This window comes from Halictus rubicundus, chromosome 16, assembly GCF_050948215.1.
Source record: "Halictus rubicundus isolate RS-2024b chromosome 16, iyHalRubi1_principal, whole genome shotgun sequence".
Taxonomy (NCBI): domain Eukaryota; kingdom Metazoa; phylum Arthropoda; class Insecta; order Hymenoptera; family Halictidae; genus Halictus; species Halictus rubicundus.
This window is the reverse complement of record NC_135164.1, coordinates 4842600-4868164: the sequence shown is the minus strand read 5'-3', so window position 1 is coordinate 4868164 and position 25565 is coordinate 4842600. Positions and strand designations below refer to the sequence as shown.

At 42.2% G+C, this 25565-nt stretch overlaps 1 protein-coding gene across 2 annotated transcripts in view; it reads right to left on the bottom strand.

The window, feature by feature from the left end:
- Positions 1-25565, bottom strand: part of LOC143362063 (uncharacterized) — a 53768-nt gene that overhangs the window by 20341 nt on the left and 7862 nt on the right. Inside the window, exon 1 of one of the 2 annotated variants that reach the window (XM_076801895.1) lies at positions 4900-6353. The exons of the other annotated variant lie outside the window; for it this stretch is intronic. Coding sequence (XP_076658010.1) covers positions 4900-5995 — 1096 coding nt within the window. The 5' untranslated portion in view covers positions 5996-6353. Of the gene's footprint in view, positions 1-4899; positions 6354-25565 lie in introns of those variants that run through there. 2 annotated transcript variants of the gene reach the window in all.

The following is a 25565-nucleotide window of genomic DNA, read 5'->3' as shown; positions in this document are numbered from 1 at the left end:
GCTACTTGATGCTTCGCGCGCCGCTGCAGTTCTTCAATGGCACCGACGCTAAGCGGCCCGCATACTTCTACACACTTTCGCTCCTAATTATCTCGACGGCTTCGAGCGTTTACCCTCTTGCGATGGTAATTGCGACGCGATCGAACGCGATCGACATTTCCCGCCATCCTCTTTACAGCCCTTTCTCGGCCGTCCTCTCTTTTTCTTTGCGTCCGAATTCCCTGCTTTTTTAAGGACGCGGGGTTTCGTTCGGATTCCTCTCGGGAAGGTTTCCGTTCGGGCCGAGGATTATTGTAACAGCGTAGATAAAGGAAGGCGACATTCGCGGGAGGACAGAGAATCCCCGGTAAGAGGATTCTTGGTATCAGCGACGATGAAACCATGCTCGTTTCGTGGGATGTTAACAATCGGACGGGAATACCCTGATCCCGCGGGCTCCTCCCTTCCCGTTGCTTGCGAATTCTTTTTACCGTCTCCCGAGAATATTTCGCTGTGATATAGAGCGGTACCTTAATGAACATTGCAGTTGATACGAATGAATTGAAATAGGGAGGAGCGTATAGTTTTAGCATGGCCCGTTGAGTGCACTTCTGGTCACTTTTACAGGAAAATTATTATAAATGAACGAACGAATTTCATAACAAATTGATTGCTTATTTCTTGCGTATTTGGTTCATACAGAAATTGCAGTAACATTGGTGGTGTTAATTAACTAATAAGCTTCTAAATTAGACTCAATTTAGAGTGACCCTACTTCTTCACCGGGCTTAGAAATTAATTGTTAATACATTAAAAAAAATTAATTTTTACTGAGACTAAAAGATGCAGAAACAACAAAGAAATAATCATTATGATAAACTTTATCTTTCCAGTCGTCGGTTATTATTTTAAAGTCTGAATCCTACACCATCTCTCCAGAATTAAAATCGCACGATTCAGCAGATTATCATAATTACCCGCAATGAATAAAACCCGCTCTGTACATTCGCAATGGCGCCTGTACGCCGGCCAGAAGATTCGAAATCGGCAATAATAGCGAAATCGCTTCCATCGATCTTCCCAAGTGTAACGATCCTCTTCTGGAAAGCTCTCACATTCACCGAATTAATCCGACTGTTTCGCGTCATCAATCATGGATCAGCAGGCTTCCGCCGGCGATCCAGCCGTTTGAATCACTTTAGCCGCTCGAACAAAGAAGGTTGGCTCACCTGAGAGGATAATTGTGCTATGTTCTTTACGGGCGCAGCCGCGATCGCTCGCGTGCGCGTTCGTTTAGCGCGAGGAACGCTTTCTCGAATGGGAACAGGATCAACGTAGATCCATGACGTCAGTTCCAGACGTTACGTGCTCGAACGGTTTCACTAACATCGACGACCCTGAGGATAGGTCCTCCTGACGGGTGACGTAAACTCGAAAGAGCAATTCGTCTTTATTCGACCCATTCGGGAAACGTGGTTGCACCCTGATCGGCAAGCGACACGGGTCGTCGCAGATGGAGACCAGAATGTCTAACACGATTTTATGGTCGCTTGGAGTTCACAGGTTTCGTGGAAAATCGACTCGATTTTAAAGTTTCTAACGCCTGAGCAATGTGTCAATTACGGTACTAGGAATGATTATAAACTTAATCCTATTTTCAGATTTCTAGTCAAACAAAACTTGACATACTCGTTTATATAATTACATAGCGTAACAACAAATGCAACAAATAAAAACCTTTTTCTTTCGCTGGTTAGAAAACATTAAATTGAAGTCAATGGATTCGAAGAAGAGGACACTGTTGACATTTTTATGAATGATCTGTGCGCGTTTCGATGCTTCTGTTTTTATCGTAATTGAATAGACGTCTTTCCAGTTCGGTTCAGTCGCTCGGCTTCTGATAAGAGAACGCGTGCTTCCGTTTCGAGAGATAACTGAGCCACGCTTGTGAGAAACATCGGTGGACCACGCGCCATCACCTTAGAATTGCGAATATTTCCCAAAGATTATTAGGCCAACCAACCGCACTCCAGACCTGTACGATTTTCACGGTGGTTTCTCAGAGGTGTCGCCTATGACCCATAAACCGCATCGGAAATTTTTAGGTTGTTGGCCACAACCTAAATCTTGAATCTTATATTTGCAATGCGAGTTCATGGAATACATTTTCATATGGGAACTCATCTCCGATCACATGACCATTTTCACTCCGAATTTTCGTTCTATTTTGTCCTTAAAAAATTCCTATGATTTTAAGTGTTCTATTTGAAACGTACTTTAATAGACATTTCCTCGATTGGCACTCGTGTTAAATAATCGTTTCACTGATTATACTAAAAGTAGCTAAATATATTTTGTTATTGGTACATTTATATATATTATACATTTAATATATTCATCATCATATTACATGTACAATGTATATTCAAATTGGCAACTGAAAAATTTCGAGATCCTCTGAATGTTCGAAATACGTTTCACTTTGAGTATGCGAAAAGAATTTAATTTAGCTCACAGTGTATTCAGTATCGGCGCTCTGTTGTATGAAATCGAATGCACCGGGCAGGTTTGTATAATAAAAACAGCTATTTTAGTGTCAATGAAGCCTTTTTGTTCGCAAAGCCACATTTACATAGTTCTAAAAGTGGATCGGCCCGATACAACACAGCCGCGTGTCGTTGCGCGTGTTGTAGCTTCGGATTCGGATAGCATAACTTACATGCACCAATCCACCGTTTCGAATGTCCGTTTGTGTGCACGAATTTGATCAGATACGTGTTTGCGTAACGAGCTGGATCGATACACCGACGAGACTGTAGCAGTGGATTTCATTCTATTTTTATTTTGTATTCAACGGGTACAAAGCGGGATCAATTGTCATTTGGTGAAACACTTTACTGGTAATCAGATCGAATCTAAAATAAAGTCACGTTCTCAATTTTATCCTCATTTTAAAAGATGTTGCCTCTGTAACTCTATTTTGTATTCATTCAAGTGTAAATGATTTATTCAGTTCATTTTTAAAGATTTTCCCGTTTCGAATAATCTGTTTCGTATTTATTATAGTATAGACAGTTTATTGTATGAATCAGGGAAATGAAGTGAAACTTTCGGGTTCAAATTTTCGGTACAAATTCAGTTAAAGTTAAAGTTAAAGTTAAAGTTCATTTTTAAAGATCTTCCCGTTTCGAACAATCTGTTTCGTATTTATTATAGTATAGACAGTTTATTGTATGAATCAGGGAAATGAAGTGAAACTTTCGGGTTCAAATTTTCGGTACAAATTCAGTTAAAGTTAAAGTTAAAGTTAAAGTTCGTTTTTAAAGATCTTCCCGTTTCGAACAATCTGATTCGTATTTATTATAGTATAGACAGTTTATTGTATGAATCAGAGAGATGAAGTGAAACTTTTGGGTTTAAATTTTCGGTACAACTTAATTCGTGGCCCCCATAGTTAATCAATTGTATCCTTGTTTTACATTCACATTGTCGAGTGTTTTCGTCAGTCACCTGCTAAATGATGTTAATGTATAGAAAGTGTCGGGGATCATTTTCAAGGGTTGAATTTGTTATGATGAACAAGGCGATAAAGACAGATCACGAATTATTTTATACCCTTAAAATAACTGACAGGGACGTGGATTTCGTCAAACGAATTACCACACTGCGTGGGAAGCGTCGGTGAAACTAAAGTGCGCCAGTAGATGCGTCTGTCCGCGTGAAACGAGGGTGAAATCGCGATGCATCTTTCATCTCGTTGCACGGCTACGACCGCTTTGTCCGCGCGACAGTTTCTGGTTTCTCGTGCGTGCCCACTTCTCGGTCGGGATTTGGCGAACGGCCAACCGCCGCAAGTGCCGTCGAGTATTCCTACATCTGCCGCCAATAAACGGGTTATGAATCGCGCTAATTATACGCGACACGTTCTCACCGCCCGTTTAATTCACCAAAGGGGCTGTGTGTGTGAGAGAGAGAGAGAGAGATAAAAGGAGCAGGGCTCTCGACTGCTGCTTCGCGAGCGATGTACTCTTCAGGGACAAGTGCTCCCCGAATGCATCCCACTCGAGACGTACGCGAGGGCGCGGTTTGCTAACATTGTGCAGAAAAAGTCTCCCAAGCATTCCGAATAAATTGGAAGAGATCTTGAATTCCTGAAGCGCCAGGAAAACGTAGCCGAAATTTCATTAGACTTTCAAAACGTTTTTAAACTCCTAAAAAAGAAATCTTTACGGAGGTTTCAATTCGTTTTTCGAAGACCGTTTCCATCGACATTTTTCTCTTGCGTTTTTGTACAGGTACTAGGACAGATATGCCGCCGATTTTATGCGCTTATGACGAAAGTGTGTAGCTGAAATTTAAAATAGTAAAAAGAAGAACAGTCTACTAAAAAAGACATTTCAATGCGGCTCTTATTGCTTGAAGTTGATGCAGATGATTTTTATTTTGCATAAAGATCCACAGTGAAATAATGATTTTATTAAAAAAATCTGACCAGTATAAATACTTTTTCAACAGTTACTGAACGATGTAAAAAGGAGATACGTGGTGACCCCACTTCGAACGATAAGAGTTAATTATGCTCGCGTGATAATTAGACCGCGGATTTTATGCATTTAGGACAAAAATAGGCGAAACATGGAGTACTGAAAACGTCAGAAGACTCTACTGTTATTTTCAGTTTATTGAAATTATCTCGACATGAAATCAATTTTTATACAAGTAATTCCGTTTGACCAGCAGTGGTTTAGGGTTCTTGAAAACCCAAAATTTCAGAGTAACATTTTTCGTACAGCCATATCACCACGCGTTCGCAAAGGGTTGAATTATTAAAGCCAGGAAAGGAATTCCTGTCTGTCGTAAACGACGCAGAAAATGTTTACTCTGCACGCGGAGTCTAATTACGAAGTTAGCGCAACGAACCTGACTCAGGGTACTCGTGCCTGTCGAACGTGTTGGCCACCTGCTGCAGAAGAACCCCATTGGCCCCGTGTATCCCGTGCGACAGCATCTGCACCAGCATCCCCACGACCATGACGACCCATCCCCATCCACCCTCGGGATAATAATGCTGCTTCAAGGTGTGCAACTGTTTCCAATCGGCAACCCATTGCTTGGTGTTATGCACGATCGGTCGGTCCGCGGGCGTTTGCTCGTTGCCGCTGCAAGCAACGCCGCTGTCGTGCATGGACAAACGCGGCAGGGACCTGCTGCGATAGAGTAACGCAGCAACGGGGGTCTCATGGTTGCGTTGGCCGTTCGCGTCCTTGTCTTCGTATCCATCCCCGTCCAAATAGCCGGTGTACTTTTCGAGATAAAGCTGTCTGTCCTGTGACAAGTGAGACTCCCCGCAATTTTCGCACTTGGCTCCGTCGGTCTGTTTCGTCGGCTCGTGGTTAGGGGATCTCGCGATACGACCAGCGTCCTGATTCGTCGACGGAGATGTCCTGTCCGCCGCGACGTCTTCGTGGGTTCTTTCGGTCGACCCGGCAATGGGGTCTGCGAGAGAATCAACGAGTTTACGAGCCACTTCTGTCCCCTGGACCCTGCAACCTCTCGGATCGTCGATCCGATCCAGGATCAGATTCGGGTCGTTCCTCGATGCGCGATCCACGCTCCCGACCTTGCAGACAGTCCTGGCAGAGATTAGTGCCTCGTCCTCGGAACTGTCTCTCGGTTCGGTGCACCACGGTCTCTTAATCCGCACCCCGTCGACGACCCTGAAGTCCACGCTGTCCACGCGCTTTAGGTCACCCGCCAGAAACGCATCATTCTCCGGAACGTTGATGCTTTCACTCCTCGCGCAGGTACTTCTCGACCGGTCATCGGGCTCCGCAGCCCCCTCGTCGTGTTCCTTATCTGGCTTGATAAGCGCGCTTCCACTATCAAGGTGACCGTCGAGCTTTGTATCGACCCCATTATTCCCAGCGTTTCCAGTACATCGTTCGACCAGTAGATCGTTCGTGGATGCCTCGGATTGGTCCTTGCCTATTTCGTGATCGACGATAGCGGCAGCCATTATCCAGGTCACTCACAGACGCTCTTCAACTTCGCGGCCCCTTCCTCGTCGTCTTCGCCGTCTACGTCGTCGTTTCTCTGCTTCCTCTGTCTCCTCCGGCTCTTCCATTTCCTTTCCACGGAGGGATCCCTGCTTTTCGTTGCTGGCTGATTCTTCAGCGGCGGGTGAGAAGTGTAAGGTGTACCATAACGTTCCATTCACGTTTCATTTCACGGTCCATTCCGAGCTTGGTGCACCGTCAGACTCGGGACCTTCGACGTCTTTGGAAAACGATGGTAGCAGAGGCTCGGCGAGGTCTTCATTTTACCCTTCTTTCGACCTCGATGACGACCGATCGATCAATCTTCCGCTTTGCAGATTACACTGTTATTGGTCTTTCGCGTTCACCGGTTAACTAATTGGCTCCTTCAATTTCTTCACTATATAATAATTCCTCCAATTTTTTTATTATATATATAATTGTCGGCTCTTTCAATTTTATATCTAGCACTGTTGAAAGAGACGTGGGAACCTTGAGAAATTTTTATTGATCAGAGGATCCATTTTTCTTGATGGCACTGTCAGTAACGGAGGACTGGAACGGTTGGTTTCGAGGTTGCGCGGTTTCGACAGGCTGGTGTTCCTGGAGGCAATTGTTCTGCTGGTCACTACGTGATTCAGGTACAGGTATCTCGGTCTCGATCTAAGCCTGCCGAGGACACGAGTCGCACGAGGAAGCGACCGTTCGCGACACGCTCAGCACGCAAACTGGCCGAGAACCGCCGCGGCCAAGAATCGTGCCGGCTCTCTGCGACAGCTGCGCTTCTGGAGTCGGCTGGATCAACCGAAGCCCGAGGAATCCCTCTCTCTTTTTCCAAACCCCCTCCCAAAGGTCCCCTCAGAGATTTTATTTGGTTCACACCATGTTCAGTATTCTGCTTGCCGAACTGTACCTTTCTTTTTGGCGAGACCGGGCTTAGGAAATTATTTGATTCGCGATAGTTCAACCAGAGATCCATGTAGACAGTCTTCATCGTTCGGTCATCCATATAAATTACTTTTGTGTTTGGAAACACTGCTGACTTATACGTTTTATTTATCAAAATGTTTGCTCCTGTGGAGTTCTTGTGGAAGGAATTCCTTACCCTTACCAAGCTCTTCAAAAAGTGTTTTTTACATTTTCTCTAAATGAAAAATAAATGAGAAAGTCAAAACGTTGTGTGCTGGTTTCGTTTAAGAATATATCATATAATTAGATTGTGGATTTTTGTGTGAAATAAAAATTGTTTGAGTTAATTATAAGATACAGGACGTACGTAGACATTCATTTGTTTCCTTAGTCATTTCAATGAGTTCAGAATAGAAAGCAAAATATTTTCTAATTCCTTAAAAGTATTTAGTGTTTCGCATTTCAGTCACTCGTTTTCTGCAGTCTACATATAATTCATAGATTCAGTGAATAAATAGTAACTACGACAGAGTAGAATAGTAATTGCAACAGAATTATGAATAATTTCGGAAGCAGTATCAAACAAAAAAGACACAAATTCATAATGATGTACACATTTTCTTAACTTCTCTCAATCTTTCTTTTGAATTTCACCTACTCAACCGTGTCATAATTGCATAAAATCCACAGTCTAGCGATAACTTGCAAGTAACAAAAATGCGACGTAAACAAAAATGTTCGAGGAACGTTCTCGGAGATCCGGTCGCATAATCCTCTCCAATTTGTCCGGCACCGGCCATAAGTCTAAAATCTAGAAGGAAATGTCATCCCCTGCTAGTCGAACTCCCCGAAACTATCTCGAGTTTAATCTGCCCTTGCCGCGTATCGTGCCGCACAGTCCTCCGCAGCGTCGCCTTTATGGCACTACATAATTATAGTCGGACCGGTCGGTCCGGGATCGCCGGTCATTTTATCAGGCCCGAAAGTGGAAGGTTGAATCGCCGTGATGATCCTAACTTTTTCATTTCTGCCGAAAAGTCCTTTCGTCTCTCGCGGCGGTTTCCGCCGCGGCCCTTACTCCCTAAATCCCGGCCCATTGTACTCGCTCTTCCGCCGAGGAGATTTTCTCGTCCACCGGAATGTATGGATTCGCAAACGCGCGTTTACTTTATGCTCGCGCGCCTGTATCATCAACGGGTATTACCTGCGAACCTGTGCGAGCATAAACGCAGGCATAAATCCTGTATTCTCGGGCGATGCCGATGTTAACACGCTCGACATAATAAGCGTGCTTGATCGTGCGATCTGATCGTCTCGATTGCGGTAGATTGCTGTTAATGCTCGTATCAAAAGCTTGTTGAGGCGCTAACGGTCTGCAGAAGATGCTTGAAAGTTTGCAGCGTGTGTAGGCTTTTATAAATAAAATAAAAACGCGATTTATTATTAAAGTTCTCTCACTGTATTTCTCACAGTAACTGTTGATACAAAGTTTAAAAATCTACCCTCAGTCTGTACACTATGTTTCTATCTGCCAATCCAATCTTATATTATTTTACTGTAATGGAAAATGATAAAATTAATTATTTGGAGAATAACGTGCTCTACATCCTGCGCATAAATCGAGAATATATTCATTTCGTTAACCTCCTATGAAAAAGTTGCTGTGTGCTATATTCGTCTGTCAGTTTGGCAAACATGGTTGAAGCTTTTTCTCGAGCAGATCAATATGTTTTTGTTCAAGCGATAGTTGCAGAAAGGGGGATCAGAGTGGAAAGAAGAATGCTGGAACTGGAAGAGGAAAGTTCAATAAAAGACGCAGGAAAATGTACTTAATTTAATCTACTTTACTTAATTTCTCTCAATATTTGTTCAACGGGTAAAAAGACGGTAGGGTTGCCGGCAATTTTTCAAATATCGACCGACTCCGTTACGGAGACGTTGCGTCGGATGTGAACGTAGAGAGCGCTTCGGCGTCCCTTCAGCTGGGTCGGTAATTCAGATTCGAAATCGTACAATTTCCCTAGATCCTCTGCGGTCATTGCCCCGTGATGATATGATCAGTAAAGATAAAATATCGTTGTCATTTTTGGTAGTATTATTAGTTGAGGAATAGAAGCTAACTTTTCTTGACAGGTGGGTTGATTGATACCAAAATGGCGGCGCTAATAAGTTGATCGAGTTCGAGAACTGTGACAAATGCCTTTCATAACTGTCACCCCAAGCGTAACTCATAAAAACTCTCCTCTCATATGTTGTCGTTGAGAGTCCTTTGAAAGAGAAACACGGAGAATCGAAAGGGAGACAAACCGGTAACGAAAATTACCGGGAGTCGTTAAGGGGTGAGATTAGAGACATTACTGATGGTTCAACCTCGGAGCTTTGAAGGTCCTTCGAACCTATAATTGTCATGCTCTTCTTAAAATATCTAAAATTAGATAAGCCAGAAGGTTTCGGACATTTAAGATACAGCAGACTCCTGCACAACGCGATCAAAAAACTTTTTAGAAAAATTATATGTGTGCGTATCTTCTGTGGCAGTTGGAAAGTTCGCAAAACATTCGGGAACATCAATATATTTTAAATCTACTAAAATTATTAACGAAGAAACGAACAGATTGCTCGACTTCAACCTCTTGCACTCTCGCAAAATTTAAATTCTGCATAAAGGTCTATTCATAATTATCGGATTACGAGAACGATTTAATCTGGAAAAAAGAGAAGTCGATATCTTAATTAGATTCTGAAAAGAACAGCCTGTAACACTTTATTAGGCACACCCTGTGCAAGAGTCTCTATCGGAATCTGAATTTAAATTGAAATTGCCGAAGTTAAAATTTGACTTTGCGTTGCCCGTTTAATTAACATCCTTAATTAAAATTTCCAAGTAATCAATGATGCAACAGTGGTCTCGCGAAGTCGAGTTTAATCTTTCCCTGTTATTAAAGTTCGAAAGTAATATCTTCTACGTCGTCGGTGCCGAGAATTTACTACTACATTCTGCAGCTGTCTGCTAAACACCTTCGCGAGGCTCTACCGATCGTTCGAGTTTCCCAATTAAAAAGTATCTTCGACGGGAAAACAGTACTCGAAGCTTCTCCGAACTCGCGGCACTGTCTTACATAACCGGCTAAACCATCTGCTTCTCGTAAATTTTAGATAAGCCCATTAAACCGGGCCGCGAGCTCGCCCAAAGAAATGGCGCCGCCTTTCATCTTTGACCATCAAACGTTTCCCGACGGTGAAACGGGTCAGTGCGATCGCTCTAATTAAACGTTTGTTGTCGTCGTTTCTCATCAAAGTGAAACTAATCTCCCAGCAAAATGCAATTTATGGGGACCCCGGTCGTCTAGGTATCGTGAGAAATGCAGTCGCGGTGCATGCTGAATTCCAGCCGCATAGGAACGGTGTCACCGGAACTAAATATTATAATAGTTATTCTATAACTGGAGTTTTCATCTCATTTTTCAAAGCTAGCTAGCTACAATTGAAAAATTATATAAGGTGTAACTCGATATACAGCGTCTACTATATTGTACTGTACACATAATAATTCTAAAACAGTTTTCGTAAAAAGTTTTGTCTGAAAGAAGGCGTTAGGGTCTCTGAAAATCGAGCATGCTGTTTTGAAGAAGAAGAAACAAAATCTTTGACCTTTATAACGGTACAGTTTCGATCATTATACAGGGTGGTCCACGCAATTGTTTCAAGTCATAACTCCGTTATTATTTACGTATTATATTGTATTTACGAAAAAATGATAAAGGAGAAAGATAAATGGTTCGAAGAGCACTACATCTGTAGGCGTTTAAATATTTTTTAGATGCAGCAGTTCATGTGCAATTAACAATTGCATCATTTCTTTAAATAGAAATGCATATTTTTTGGCACAGATCGATTCTTCCGTTCATTCTACGTAAAAAATGATTAGGGTACCATGGAAAAAAGATTATTAGATCTCGAGATATTTTCAAAACATGTCATACATTTTCTTGTATTTAGTAAAAAATACAGCTACACTTTTTCAAAATCTTAGTTTTCGTACTCGAGTTACGATACGTGAATTGCTACTGAATGATGAAATGCTTACTCGTACAAATCGGTTTCTGTTATGATAACAATGTCGAAAGGGTGTTTACCTTTACAACATAGTCATCAAGTGTTTGAGTATCTTCTTCAATAAAGACATTTTTTGAAAATATCTCGGGATCTAATAATTTTTTTGCCATGATACCCTAATCATTTTGATCTGTGCCAAAGAAAATATGCATTTCTATTTAAAGAAACGATGCAATTGTTAATTGCACACGCACTGCTGCATCTAAAAAAATTTAAAGGCCTACAGATGTAGTGCTCTCGGAACCATTTATCTTTCTTCTTTATCATTTTTTCGTAAATGCAATAATAACGGAGTTATGACTTGAAACAATTGCGTGGACCACCCTGTATGTCAAGATATCAGCGTCTACGTTCCCTGAGGACTTCTTCCACAAAATCATTAATACCAGAGACATTAAAGTGTTCCCATTGAAATGTCCCACCTAGTACACAACAAGGACCCTCAACGTCACGGATAAGACGACTCGCTACCACCCTAACAATGCCTCGGCCAGAGATACCGCAACTCCGCGAAACTCGCATAATTCGTCGGGCTTGTTCGCATTTGAATTTCATCAAGCCGGAAATCGCATCCGGCGGCAACTGTTCTCGACACATACTCGAACGTGTAAGAATGTCGAGGATCTTAGAATGCGATTTCATAAACACGTTTATTCAGAAAAAGACAAGGACTAGAGGTTACCCTCGTGCGCGCTACGACAACGTTGTCTCCTTCTCCGCTCTACACTTTTAACTGTTTTTGCAGTGTAGGCGGTTACATTTCGGAAGCCAATCACGGGTGTCTTAATTCTAAAGTACGCCCTCCGAGAGGCGACAGGGTGAGGGAAACCGACCAGTTTATTAGGGTACCCTCGCCCCGAATCCTCGTCGCCTACCTAGGGCCCTTAATGTTACGCATTTGGTCCGCAGATGTCTTACGGTACGTCAACGGCTATTGAGACCTTTAGCTAAAATACGAAGTCTCTAATAAATCATCATAAAACATAAAGTTCCGCTAAATCTCAAAAATAGCCTGAAGTCACGTCCGCACCGTAATCATAAGCTGCGCCCTTGGCCGGCCTATGGTTGCGGCCCGCATGGGTCGCGGTCGCTCGAATTCCTTACAAACGGTCGTGCAGATATAGTGATACTCACCGGCGGTGTGCAGAGGATGATGGTAAAACTTGACGGTGGCTGGCAGAGCGAGGGTCGCCGGGATCGACAGTTGCAGACCGGGTCCCAGCAGATGTATCAGGGTGCTGACAACGGTCACTACCCATCCCCAGCCGCCTTCCGGGTAATAGTGTCTGGTCAGAAGCCGTCTGGCTTGCACCTGAGAGCCGCCGGCTTGCGGAGGACACTTTTTCTCCTTGTCGACGGCGTTCTTCTGCTTCTTTTTTTTCGCGTTCTTCGCGAGACTGTCCCCGTTTCTGGTCTCGCAGTTCCGTCTCGCTCGCGGGTCCAGAAGCGGCCATGATCGCGCGCGCGATATCGACATCGCGCGCGAGTTTCGAATTACCCGCGGGCAAACCGCGTACCCGTGTCGTCCGCAATTCGCATCGTCGCTCGCGCAAACCTTCTCGCCGGTGTCCGCAGATCGCGCGGCTGACGATCGCACCGATTTGTCAGAGGCATCCTGTCGATCCTCCGGGAGGCAGCGCACACCCTTCTCCCGCGTTTCTAGCCCTTAACCGGACGACCTTAACAGGACTATTAGGATCAGCCCTTAACAGAACTATTACGACTCTTCGTGGTCGTCCTTATGCACGCGGAATTGCACTCGATCTTAGATTCTCGGCACGCTCGCTCGGCGCCTTCTCAGGGTGAAGGTCATAAGCACTCGACGCACTATGTCTAGAGTCCGAGTAGTAGTCGTGCAGCTAGCTTTCTAATATCCAGAAAATAAGAATATAACGGGCTAAAATTGATTTATCACGACAATCGATTCAAATTCGACAATTTAATCATGAAATGGAATTTACAGCATCGTAATCTTTCGAAACGTTACCGCAAACATTGGTAATAAAATTTGTCACCGTTCCCAAGGGAGAACGAGCGGTTTTCAACTAGCCCAACGTCAATGATGTATAGCGCTCTGGTGTCGCGTAGCCAGTTAATGTCCCGCGGTACAGTGTTTCAGAAATAATGCACGAGGATCACCATCCGCAGGAACAATAGCTAATTTATCGTCCACATTAATATCAACCTGCTCTCGTAAAGGATTGTTCCAACGACAGAACTGTAAATCTTTAAGCATTCTTTACAGAAATATGAAGAAATGATTCGAATTTGTTACAAACAAGTAACACACAGATAAATGATAACGGGAAGAATTGCAAAGCAAGAAAAAAAGGGAGAAAGAGTAACAAAAGAAAAGTGGCAAGATCTGCAGAGTCCAGAAATAAAATGTTTCTGCCGAATAAAAAGTCCAATCGAAAGCTCATTAAACATCCGCTGTCGAGGATATTTGCCAAGAAGATTTGTAAAGCAGATTTACCGTTTCGCGTACCGCATTTTAATCATTCTGTCGTTCGATTCCCATAAATCATTAGAAGACCAGATCGATCGGATCGCTTCAATGCAGGGAAAGAAATAAAATCAACAAGAGCGATACGCGACAATTTATGCAACACCGTAGTGGAAACTTTTTGATGAAAGTTGCAAAGATGAATTAACGACACACACGTCCGAGATCTTGCGAAATGAACGATTATAAATTACGTCGAATCGCGGCAGATCGTTTCCGTTACGACATCGGCCTGCCGCTGCGTTACTCTGCGCACCTTAAGGGTGGTAGAGTGTAATGGTTGGTTTTAAAAAAATCGCAGCTCATGCTGTGTCACTGGTAATTTATCAAACCCGGTGGAACGTGAACTTTAACTCGCGAGAAACTTTCTGTTCGAGAGAAGGCGACCTGGTCAACGCATCGAAACATTTTTCACGTGTATTTTTAATTTTTATTTCTACAGTGAGCGAAATAAGTCGATAAATTGGTAATAAAATATTTCCTTGACCAAATTTGCTATTTGAATTTATAGAAACATTGTTTCGGTTAAGTGTTTCGATTTTATGGTAATTAAAGACTGGATATTCTAGAAGAATCAAAATCAATTAAAGGAATGCATTTAGATTTCTTATCTAAGAATAAATAAATGTGAATGCATAATTTACAAATATGTTCTCTGACACAATTATTTTTCCGATCGTTTACCCAACTAAGATTTGCTTGAACAATTTACTTAAAATTTTATATAGCCCGTTTGCTGGATGGAATGGCAACCTTCAATGCATCTTTTTTTAATGATTCCTAATGGGTTTACGTTCATTATGGCATATGTTCAAACCGTGCCTGTATCGATACAATGTTGTAATTTATAATTATGTGAGTGTATTTCGGTGATATTCCAGTTTCATCCAGCGACACTTATGCGTGCATTAATGGACGCACGGTGGAAAGACCGGGACATACGAGTTTTCGCGCGTGAAATCGTTCCGAGTGATTTCTTTCCTTCGTGGAAAATTATTGCCGTTGTTATTGCGAGCGAATGACGCTGAAATTAGGTTAATTCTGCAATTAAAGATCCATTTGAAACCATTCAGATTTTTAATTTGATCGTTCGGGTACGTTCCCGCAAAAATACTGAATTCATAAATTTCGGTTAGTTTGTTTCATTTAACGTTCGATAAATTGAAAGGAGAAAGTTATTAAAGGTTGCCGTTCAGAAATTTGTTTCATGGCATCGACTGTTCGAATGGTGATAAACTCCGAATTGTTGAATGTAAGTAGACGATTATTTACAAAAATGGACTCGTTAGTGGTTCGTAAGAGTCATGAATATTGTGAATATTATTATTCCAAATCGTTTGTTAATATTAATGAAATAATAAAAGAATGTAGCATGATTTTATCCGTTCATCGTTTCAGCGTGATTTTCTGCAAACACTAATTGTTATTTATACAACAATTCAAAGTAATGATACTACCCTGCAACACCGGGAATAATTTACAAACATTTCAAGGTACTTTAATGGTACTTTGTACTTAAATTTTTCAGTTAACAAAGTAGCACCTTAATACACGGTGTCCAGTACTTGTTGCACGCAGGGTAACTTCAAGAGCGAAACTTGAGAGTTTTCAATGTTTCTAAAACAAAGATACTTTGAAAACAATGTATAGTCCTTACACCACAATACAACATAGCGCAATATAATATTTTCAAAAATTCACTGCTTCAATGCTCACAGGAAATGCGCCGACTAATGTATCAAAAATGGCTCCACTAAAAAGAAAAAAAAAAATCAGTGACCATAGAGTCGACTTAAAAGTTTCGAAAAATATAAAGTAATCGTTCTTAATACAGAAGCTGTTTTAAAAGAAACGTTGTGCTCTCTTCGAAATTTCCCGCAGCCTTGAAAACAACGGAGATATATTCGGTTCCAGTCTTAGATGACTCACCAACTCTACTCTAAAAAATAGACTATTGTGGACAATTGCTCAGAAATTCGCAGTGTAACAACAATTCTCGTAAGAGGCCGGAGGACGTTCTGCCGCGAAGGTGCGAGATGTCACAGGGGGAATCGCGTGGCAGATTCGCGATGACCGAGCACTGAAGAGCGAGCGTCTGAGGACACCGGACCGGGACTGGCAGATCTCTAAAGCGCAGAGTAACGCGCGGTGCCGGCAACTGATGCTGCTGCGACGACAGCTAGCCCCTCTCCTCCCTCTCTGTATCCGCTTTGGCCCCTTCCTGTCCGGGCTCGGCAACGCGCCGCCACCGCCGCTCTTCGACGCGTATCCTTGCCTGGCCGCAGGTATCGCTCTCGCCAACGTTTGCACCTGTGCACCAGCCCAAAGACGCATCGCCAACTATCGGCCCACTATCGGCCCTTTTTCGCTCGCCGGTTAATCGTTCGCACAGGTGTTTCGCGGTGCCGGGACTGCCGTTTCTCCCGACGTCTAATGCCTGTCCACGCGAGATTAGGTATCGCGGCACTTGCCGCAACCTTTCCAGCGTCTGCAGGCTCTAATGGAAGGATACAGTACCGTGCAAAATTACCCTGATCACCGGGATTTAATTACTCGGATCACCGAGAGTTAAGGAATTTGGAAATTCTATTATATTGTCGTGCTTAATATCTGTACGAAGTTATTCGGAACAGAAGTAAATGTCTTTTTCTAGCTTCTATAATTTTTATTTCGTGGAAAAATCCGCAGTATAATTACATCTCTGAAATGTTTCAATGTACCGAGTGTTTTCGGAAAAAGGAACGAATCTGGGGATGTAAAGAGATACGTCGGAAACGTGGAATGAAGTTTTGCGGTTCGTTTCGTTTTCGAGAAAATCGAATTTCTAGATTTATCGAGTGCGCGTGCTATTGAATAGGAATTGGTTCATGTGTCCGATCATGGCCTGCCGATTTCGCTTCTTGTGTACAGGGCGAGCGGTCTAACTGTGTGCCATCCGAATTTATTTCTCAATTATTTATTGTAGAAAACGATGTACCAAAGTTGTATTCTATAAAATTTATTTAATACAGAGATTACAGAAAACTGATTGCACCTACACTTTCTGATCATTTTGATCAATTACAAGGGGTGAGCTCTAAAATTTATATCAGTCTTTTTTTACTTTGTGTTTCAGACTGAATAGAAATATTTTATTTCTGAAAAGACATGTCCCATGAAACGGTATTTGAAATATTTATTTCGCCGAGTATTGCCCACGTCTGTCGACAACGTGGACGAAAATATTACCTCGCCGAGGTTTATCGGCCCCTTTTCCGTTAATAGACCTTGAGGTCGTCAGTTATGCATCATCCTCCGGCTCAGCATTTTACGGGCGTAGGACAGTCCATCGTCGTGCGGATTCCGCGCGGCAACGTTTTTCCGGCCGTACAATTAATAGATCGCGGCCGCGGCGACGGGGTGAACGCACAAGCGGCCTGATTTCCCTTCTTTTTGATCGTGTGGAGCACGAAATCGAAAAATACTTCGGTGTAATCCTACGCGGGACGGCAGGAAACGTGCACCGACGTGAGAGCCATGAACGACGCGACGCACCGTATATTATATCTTTGGCGCCTTGTCGCGCGGCCGCCCGTGAGTAATCGCGACGAACCAACAAGAAAAGAAAATAAAAACGGAAAAAACGAGAAACTGCAACGAACGAAAGGAAAATATGCACGCCCCTCGTAAGTCGTCGCTCGTACGTCGACGACTTTAGGAGGACAGCCCGATACGCCTTACTGTGCGCGATGGTCTTACACTGCGATCTTTACGATACCGTTCGCCTAACGTTCGAAGGAGTGGGTCCTGCGAAGATTTAACTAGCCTCCGCGCAAACAAATTTGATGTCCTGTCACGAACACCACTGAGCATTAAAGCTGCTGCGAATACGCAGCATCTTCGAATCCAGCATGCTCCATACAGGTTTCATTCATGGCTTTATTTTAGATCATACTATAATTAAACTTGTGGATGGTTAGGAAAATTCTGGTACTTTAACTGGTACAAAAACTGGTACTTTATAAATAGAAAATTGGTGATATTTTATAGATCTCCTTAGTCGTTCGCCACTAAATTTTGTGGTTTTATTAAGCTCTGAACGAAAGATTTATAGTAGGGTACATGTGCTCTATTTTGGGCCCTAATCGAGTAATCAACTTTCCTGAAAATAAGGGATATCTACCAACAAACTCCTTTACTTCTATATTAGAATGATCTCACTGGTTAACCTATTCCTCACTTCCAATGTACAGCTTCATATAAAACAATTGGGAAAATTATATTAATAACGGTTAAGGTGGCTAACCATTGATCTTAAACAGCTGACTACTGGAACTATTATCCTGGTATAATTTCTTAATCCATAATATGAACTATTTAATTATTTAATTGAAATATGAACAACTGTTCAAAAACTGGAAATATAGTGTTTTTGGAGCTACTTGTAATCAATCTATTGCAAGTGTCAATCGCTGAACCAAATATTAGTGTTCATTTCTTTGCTTACATGTTCCTATTTAGAATTGATCATATCTGAGGTTCCAGATGTTTAATAAAAAGGAAAACAGTCTTTCTGTACATGGAAATGATCATATATATATAAATAAAAGGCATAGTAAAACGAACAGCAATAGAAAAACTTAGCATATGGGATGAGAAAATTCGACTAGTTGGATATACACCAAGAGGCCATTTATAGACCTGTTCGTTATCATTCCAGGCATGTTTTTCCACGCTCTCGCAGTAATGCATGACTTTTCACGCCTTCTGTTGCGTCGACTACGTGACGATCATTCGTAAATCATTACCGACGAAACTTTAAAGTAGTCTCGTCCCGGAGGCGAAGTGTCTACGAAGACCTATCTGTCAAGATTTTCTGTCATTCTAGAAGCCCCATCGGACGCTCGTAAATTTCGTGACGCCACGTCCCGAGCATCCTGTATAAATTAAACGGTTCGGTTATACGTCTCGCGGTGTCAGCTTGTTTCCAGCATCGTTGCGATCGCTCTTCGGTGCATGAACACGCTTCTCGCTCCGACGAATTGCCACTCGTAAAGAGGTACGGCGGTCTTCAAGCGTCGTCGGGTCACGCGCTCGCCTGAATCATCGGTGACGAAACTACACGCGCGATCACGCTTCGATCGATTAGGGTAGATCGACGCCGAGTTAGGCAGAGCATGCCGTAGGTGCGATTCTTGGGACGCATTCACGAGCGAGAGAAAAGTCGAGCAATCGTGTGCGAAACGTAGACAATTGAGTCAATTAGAGTGGATTAGAAATTTTACGGAATTGAAAGTGGACAATTGGCAGAGTGTTAAATTACTTATGGTATAGTTGAAAAGAGGCTGATCCTGAGCGGAAAAGTAAACAGAAAATATTGGAAATATGCGAGGCTTTGTTTGTGAGAAAATAAATATTGAACATTCGCCAGATTCGCAGGCAGAAGCGTTTTAACGAAGTAGATACGGCAAGTCATACACAGACCCGTTAGCCGATACCAATTCAATAGTACCTTTCGCGAATTTACAAGCTTGTTTTGTTCAAAATGGAAGCTGTGTGCGAACATATTCTATTGGCAGAGAATATTTGAACAAAATCGTAAATTTTTGAAAGCATTATTTCAAAAACAATGCGTGATATTTAAAATAGCCTCAAAGATGAGAAAAACATTTTCAAAGGGAAAATTGAAATATCTGAACAGAAAGCTCGATTTCAGTTTCGAAGATATGACAAAAATGAAACCAAACGACGATTGTACACGTATATAAATAAAATCTCTCGGAACGTTGACCCGTATAACATATTTCAAGTTCATTAAAACCGATGAGGTGTTCCTTCATCGGTATAATTACCAGAAAGTGAAAGCTGAGCATATGGTTTTTTACATCGTATGAATTACGCTTTAGAGTGTCACACGATAAAATTTGTTAACACTTTCGTTGCGAAAAATCACTTGGCAAGACTGAGATTCATTTATTTCATGTTGCCATCGCACAACAGATAGTTATTTCGTAATATGCAGCACGTTCGCGCTTAAGTGACATATCTCATAAAGTAATGAAGATGCGAAAAAAACTTTGTAAATGGAAGTTAAGTGGTACATTGCGGTACGCTTGATGATCGAGACGGATCGTTTTTGCGTTATCAATTTAAAAGGTAACTCGTTTAAGTTTCGTTCCTTAAATGGAATTGATTTTGAACGATTCGCGAGATAGTGCGCGTACAAATTCGTAAAAGAAAAATTGTTAAAAAAGGAAGAGAAAAGATTTATGAATCATACACAAGGGCACTCGTTTCAACAGAACCATTTACGCAAGCCTTTCTTCGGCACTTATCAAAGCATACTTTGCCTGTATTCCATCGTTTCTACTTCTTCTTGTTGTTTAAATAATTTCATCTCAGTCAATCTGTTTACAAGTCCGTTCAACTTTGTCGTACCACTCCAAAAGCTAATCCCATTCACAAAAAAACCCGTAATCCAATCCCGCGCCCCTCTCTGGATGCTCAAACAATTTCTGTTCAAACAGAGGATTTCGTGATATCGCTGTCACCGTCTGTCCTCTCTGATTCTCATCTTTCCCCGAACGGTTCTAGAATGGGTAGGGGCCGTTTCACGTTAAATCGATCATGTCTCGCCGTTGTCATCAAGGATTTTGTTCAAAATAAACTGCGACATGATTTGTGCAAAATTAGAGGGAGTTTAAGTCATCGTTTTGCTGGCTGCGAATTTGTTTATAAAATAAGGGCAGCTTCTATGCTTTCGTAGACACACGTACTCGCGAATTTTTATTACGGAAAAGGCATGTAGAAATTCTTTTGTAATTATATAATTTTGTAATGCCGAAAATTGTATAAAGATTTTGTCCTGTAAATGAGGATTCTAGGTCTAAAAATCAAGTTGCAATAATTAAAATCGTGCTCACAGCCACAGCGGAGGTTCGGACAAAATGGCAAGAGAAAAATGTCTCGCATTGATCGAGCTTCGGATTATGGTCGCGGGATCCCAGCGACACAGCCACGAAACTTTTTCATCAAGTAGGCGGTAAGTGATGTCGGCTTGCGTGTGTCGGCGAACAGAAGGCCGTTCGGTGGAATGAGGTTTCTCTCCCTAGGGAATTTGTTGGGCGGGCTTCGTCTAAAATCAAACGAGGGCCGGATTAAATGCGGCCGGTGCGCTTGTGTATGCGATCCTTAGGCTGCGGTTACAGTGGATCCCAACCAGGGATTGCGAAGATTGCAATCCTTTCTTCTGCAGAAATACGAAAATCGACGAAAACTTTACGAAAGTTTCCATTCGATACAAGGCGATGTCACGGGACCGTCTTCCGTCGTATTGCGGATGAGGGTACCTGTTCGGCTTCCCATTGTTCTCGACTGGGCTGAGAGTTTTATATTTTTGCTTGTTACGTTTGTGCGACGAGCAATTCGGACATACTCGCGAAAGTTAGATCGCGAAAAGAAAAATAAAATGCGTCCACTGTAACCGCAGCTTTACACAAGCACCGTGCGATGATGTTTGCATTCCGCATTCCACGCTCCGGAATATTAGCCCCAATTAGGCGGACAAGTTTTTGTCGTCGATTGGCGAGATCCTGTTTTGGAGCCACCGCGATTGGAACTCGCCGACTCTGAGGTTCGATCGTGATTTTATTGTAGTCGGAGGGCTTTGATTAAGACCTCTCCCCGGGGTTTTGGTTTCGTTTCATTCCGATATACAGGCTTCGAGAACGTTCAGAGAGTTGCTGCAACGGCGTAACCGCGAATAAAATGCCTTTGTGTGCAAATTCACGGAAAACGTAAAATGTACATCCGCTTATTTGAGTTTTCGCGTTCGGGAATATCAAGTTTGAAAATTAGGATCCGTGCTATTGGGTGCAGCTCGATAACGCGTCTGTGTATTACGCACGTTTTCTACTGATAGCGATTCGAGCTGCTTTTACAGCTTTTACAAACCACTACTCATACAATTAGTATTAAACCAATGTGCTTAATGTATTGAAAAATAGAGTTAGAAATTTCGGCTCTTAACATATTCCATATATATAATTAATGTAACTCAGTGCGAAAAATTTCAGCTCCACGCCATTTGCAAAACGGAGTCGTACAAAAATCAAGCAGTTAATGTGTTAATTCCCTCTTCCCCAAGAAATATAATTCGGTTAACGAACCACTCATTACGCAATTAGTATCAAGCAAGGCTGCTCGGCTGATTAAAAAATCGGTAAATAAGCGATTAACATAATTCGATCTGACCGAGCAATCACACAGACCGGTAATAAACGGTGCGCGTAAACTCGATTTATTTGAAACCTGGGTTTCAGACGAAAATTGCCTCTTAACGAGTTAATTGCTTCTTTTACAGCGTCCATAATTCAGTGTATGGTTCGACAGGTCCGTTACGCAATAAACCAATTGAAGGGAAGCCGGTCTGTTTCGCCATGAACCAATAAGGAAAAGAGGAACGATACTCGGAGTTCCTCCGGAACAAAATACCCCGTGGAAACGACGTCGGCGAGGGGGGAGGGGGAGGAGGAGGGGGGCGAATAAGAATAAGAAAAACGGTGTTCAGTCTGATAAGCTCGCGGTAGAAAGGGAGAACGGGACGGGGCACTTTCACCGAATGAAAGTAAAACTCGATTCCGGCGTGCAGACGCACAGCCTGTGCAACGAAAACTCTCGGGCGCGTGCTCGTCGAATGTCATTAACCGACCTCGCCTCCGTGTCCATTTCATCTGCCGACCTCGCCGCGCGATCGAGCACCACCGTGTAATAAAGCTCCTGCATGTCTAGCAGAGGCCGGCTTCTGCTTCTAATAAAGTTTTACGGTCCACGGATAAGTGGGAACATCTACGAGATCCCGCCACGAGTACACGGTTTAAATGGATGCGCGGTGAATCAGCTAGCTCGCCTAATTCCGACGGTAAAAAACAGCAGGCTCGCCGGATTAATCGCGTCTAATTTTCTATCTTCTCCTTATCCTGTACTTTGCACAATTCCAGTTAATTCTTTACTTCCACTGATGAGTTATTTTCTTCTGTGCGTCTTCTTTCGAATGGTTTCTTCTAGATTCTATTTCTGTTCACATTGGGCACAATTCTTCAGGGTAGCAGTAATTTTGAACAATTTAACTGATATTCGTCTTGTTCCATGATGATTTTATCCTCTTCATCGAGCACCCCATTTTAGTTTTATTTATTTTTTTATCATTTTATATACCATTTTTCTTTTTACCAATATTTAGACATTTTCTTCAGAAGAACTGTTAAACTTTTCGCATTAGGATTTTGCGTACACATTTACTAGCACTGGGGGTACATAAATTATTCTTTTTTAAGGAAAAACAATTGAGATTGCGTATGTTTTAAAAGGAACCTGTCGACTGTTACACACAAGAGGTATATTATTTCATTCAAATCAATTTTTCTAAAGATAGTCGAATCGGAGCTACATCGTCGTTAAAAAAAAGAACAACAGAAAACTCTTCAGTCTCGTTGTCGAGATAAAAAGAATCGGGAGGGGTTAGAGAAAGGAAAAGTGGCCTTGGAATCTTTTCAAAGAAATAGCTAGTCTACGCGCGTATGCTGAACAACTCACCGGAGGAAATTAGGAAACTTTTCCGCGTCCTTGACAGTAATACGCCGAAGTCGGACGCGATGTATACTAACACTCGTGTTATTTCCAGCAGCCGCATAGGTCCACGAGTGTTTCGAAAATTTATGAGAACTAGCCACGGGATGGTCTAGCCGTGGAAGTTACCCGTTTCGCGTGAGCCGATTGCTTTGTAGATTTACTGTACCCCCCTAATATCTTGCATAATAACCACAATGGACCGTAAGTCATGAAGTTCGAATCTTTCTCGGTTTCCCGAGAGTCTCGCTCGAAGGGAGTTTCGGGGGCAGTATAAAGGGATGACGTTGTTTACGAGCTTTTATCGTTGTTCCATTGCTCCTGAGAAGTTTCTGTTACAGTTCGCAGTCGCATGGTGCGGGGGCATGTTTATGTGCGTGCACTTCGAGCACGGAGTACTGCCGCAAATGATGGTAATAACGTGCCGTATTTATGATCGCACAGTGAAAGGAAATCCCTGTCATTATGTATTTTCAAGACTACGAAAAATATACTTAAAAAATTCACTAAAAAGTTATAGTTTAAATAAACTTACTTATACTTCACTACTATTCATTTTACTGATCGAGCCGATCGGAAATATTTTTAGGAAATAAATTTTTGCTGCATTCCTTTTCTTAGAAATTAGTGAAAATATAAATCTATGTGTCCTCCCAACTTGTTAAAATTATTGAAAAAACAAAAGTTCTTGGCATCTAATGCAAGATATTTGTACGTAGCATAAAAATTCGCAGTTTAGTCAATACTGCGAAGATTGTTGCTGAATCAAGTGGTCGTAGCAAACATATTTCTCACAACGTTTTTATGTGAATATTACCTATTTCAAGCGAACGTCATCGTTTGTTATAAAATGAGGGACCGAGTCGTTGCGATTAAATTAAGTTGGCAATAAGCTCCAGACAATAGAGGTCGAAATGAAACTTTTGTAGCGAATAGAATTTTCACGAGAACCCTTTCGATTTCAAGGACGACGGCTGCTCCAATCTAAATAGACCTCCAGTGGAGAACGGTGCAAGGTATCTTTTCCGAGGGTCAGAAGAAAGGTCAAACAGCGCCCTCGAGAGCAGTGAATACGCATTGCCGGTCGTGCAACAACGTTGTTCATCTCCCCTAACCACTTTCGGATTTCTTTTTTTTTTTCCCCCAGCGCCGGAGTAAAGTAGCGATACGCGTCATGTTGCAGCCGTCTGACTCTCTTGTACGAGGACGTCTAGAGATGTCTCGAGATGTCTCCGATGTCCTGTGACGCACGGTCGCCCCAGGACCGTAAAAACCTATCTTTACAGCCTCACGGAAATGCTCACAGCTCCACTGCAACGGCATCAGCTGGCTGGTCTCTAGTTATAAAACCGTGACAGATTTAGACGTTGCAAAATTTTTAATGATTGGAACAAACCAGTTTTCTACTGGCAAAAATTATTCGATCGAGCAAACCAAGTGTCCATCACTGCAATCATTCATATTTACAAAATGGACAATATTTCCATTACTGTCAAAGGCAAATGCAAGGATAAAGCTCGTCATATATGAAGAAAATATACAGGGTCATCCGTTTTTAAACGGCCAAACGTCAACCAGCTATAGAGGACCCCAAATGGAACAACTTTCACCCCTAACACTTTTTTTGATTCGAAGTTATTTCATTCAGTCTCCACGGCGTGCCCCATGTCAAAAAACCAAGATCCAAAGGTCATACAAAAAAGTTGACTTAATAAAAAAGATGCCCCTATTTATTTTAAACTAATATATTTAATCTTAAGTGAACGCAAAAAATGACGGGTTTTTGCAATTATCTAAGAATCAAGACCGAATCGAAAAAAGTGTTAGGGGTGAAAGTTGTTTCATTTGGTGTCCTCTATAAAGCTGGTTGACGTTTCGCCGTTTAAAAACGGATGACCCTGTATATTTAAGTCAAATAATATATATTTAATATTTTTAAATACTACTATTTCCAAGGAAGATGCTTCGCTGCTTTATATTTTAGCATGCTCGGTCCGCAGCCGTCGTGATGGAGAAAAACACTTTCCACGACAACGAGTAAACCAAGTTTGTTTCTCAACTCGCCTGTTTTACATTCGCCGTGACTAAGAAACATTTGTCAGCCTGTGGATTCAGTCGCGAGTCAAACGACTTATCGAGCTGTTGCAGTGGCGGTCGTTTCTTGCGCGGGAACATTAGTCACGTTTGCAATAAGGTTTCCGCGGATCCCACGATCCGCAATACGGACGCAAGCTGGAAAACTTCCTGTGGGAGGACGTCGCTAAATTGGACGGATTTAAATCAATCCTGTTCGTCTTTGTCGGATAGTTCTGTAAAATCTTAAATCTCTGTCGAGTCTCATTTTCTTTTTATTTTTGGCACCCCTCCTCAGAAATAGTTGCATAAAAGATTCCGTGATAGCACCCATTTGCGGT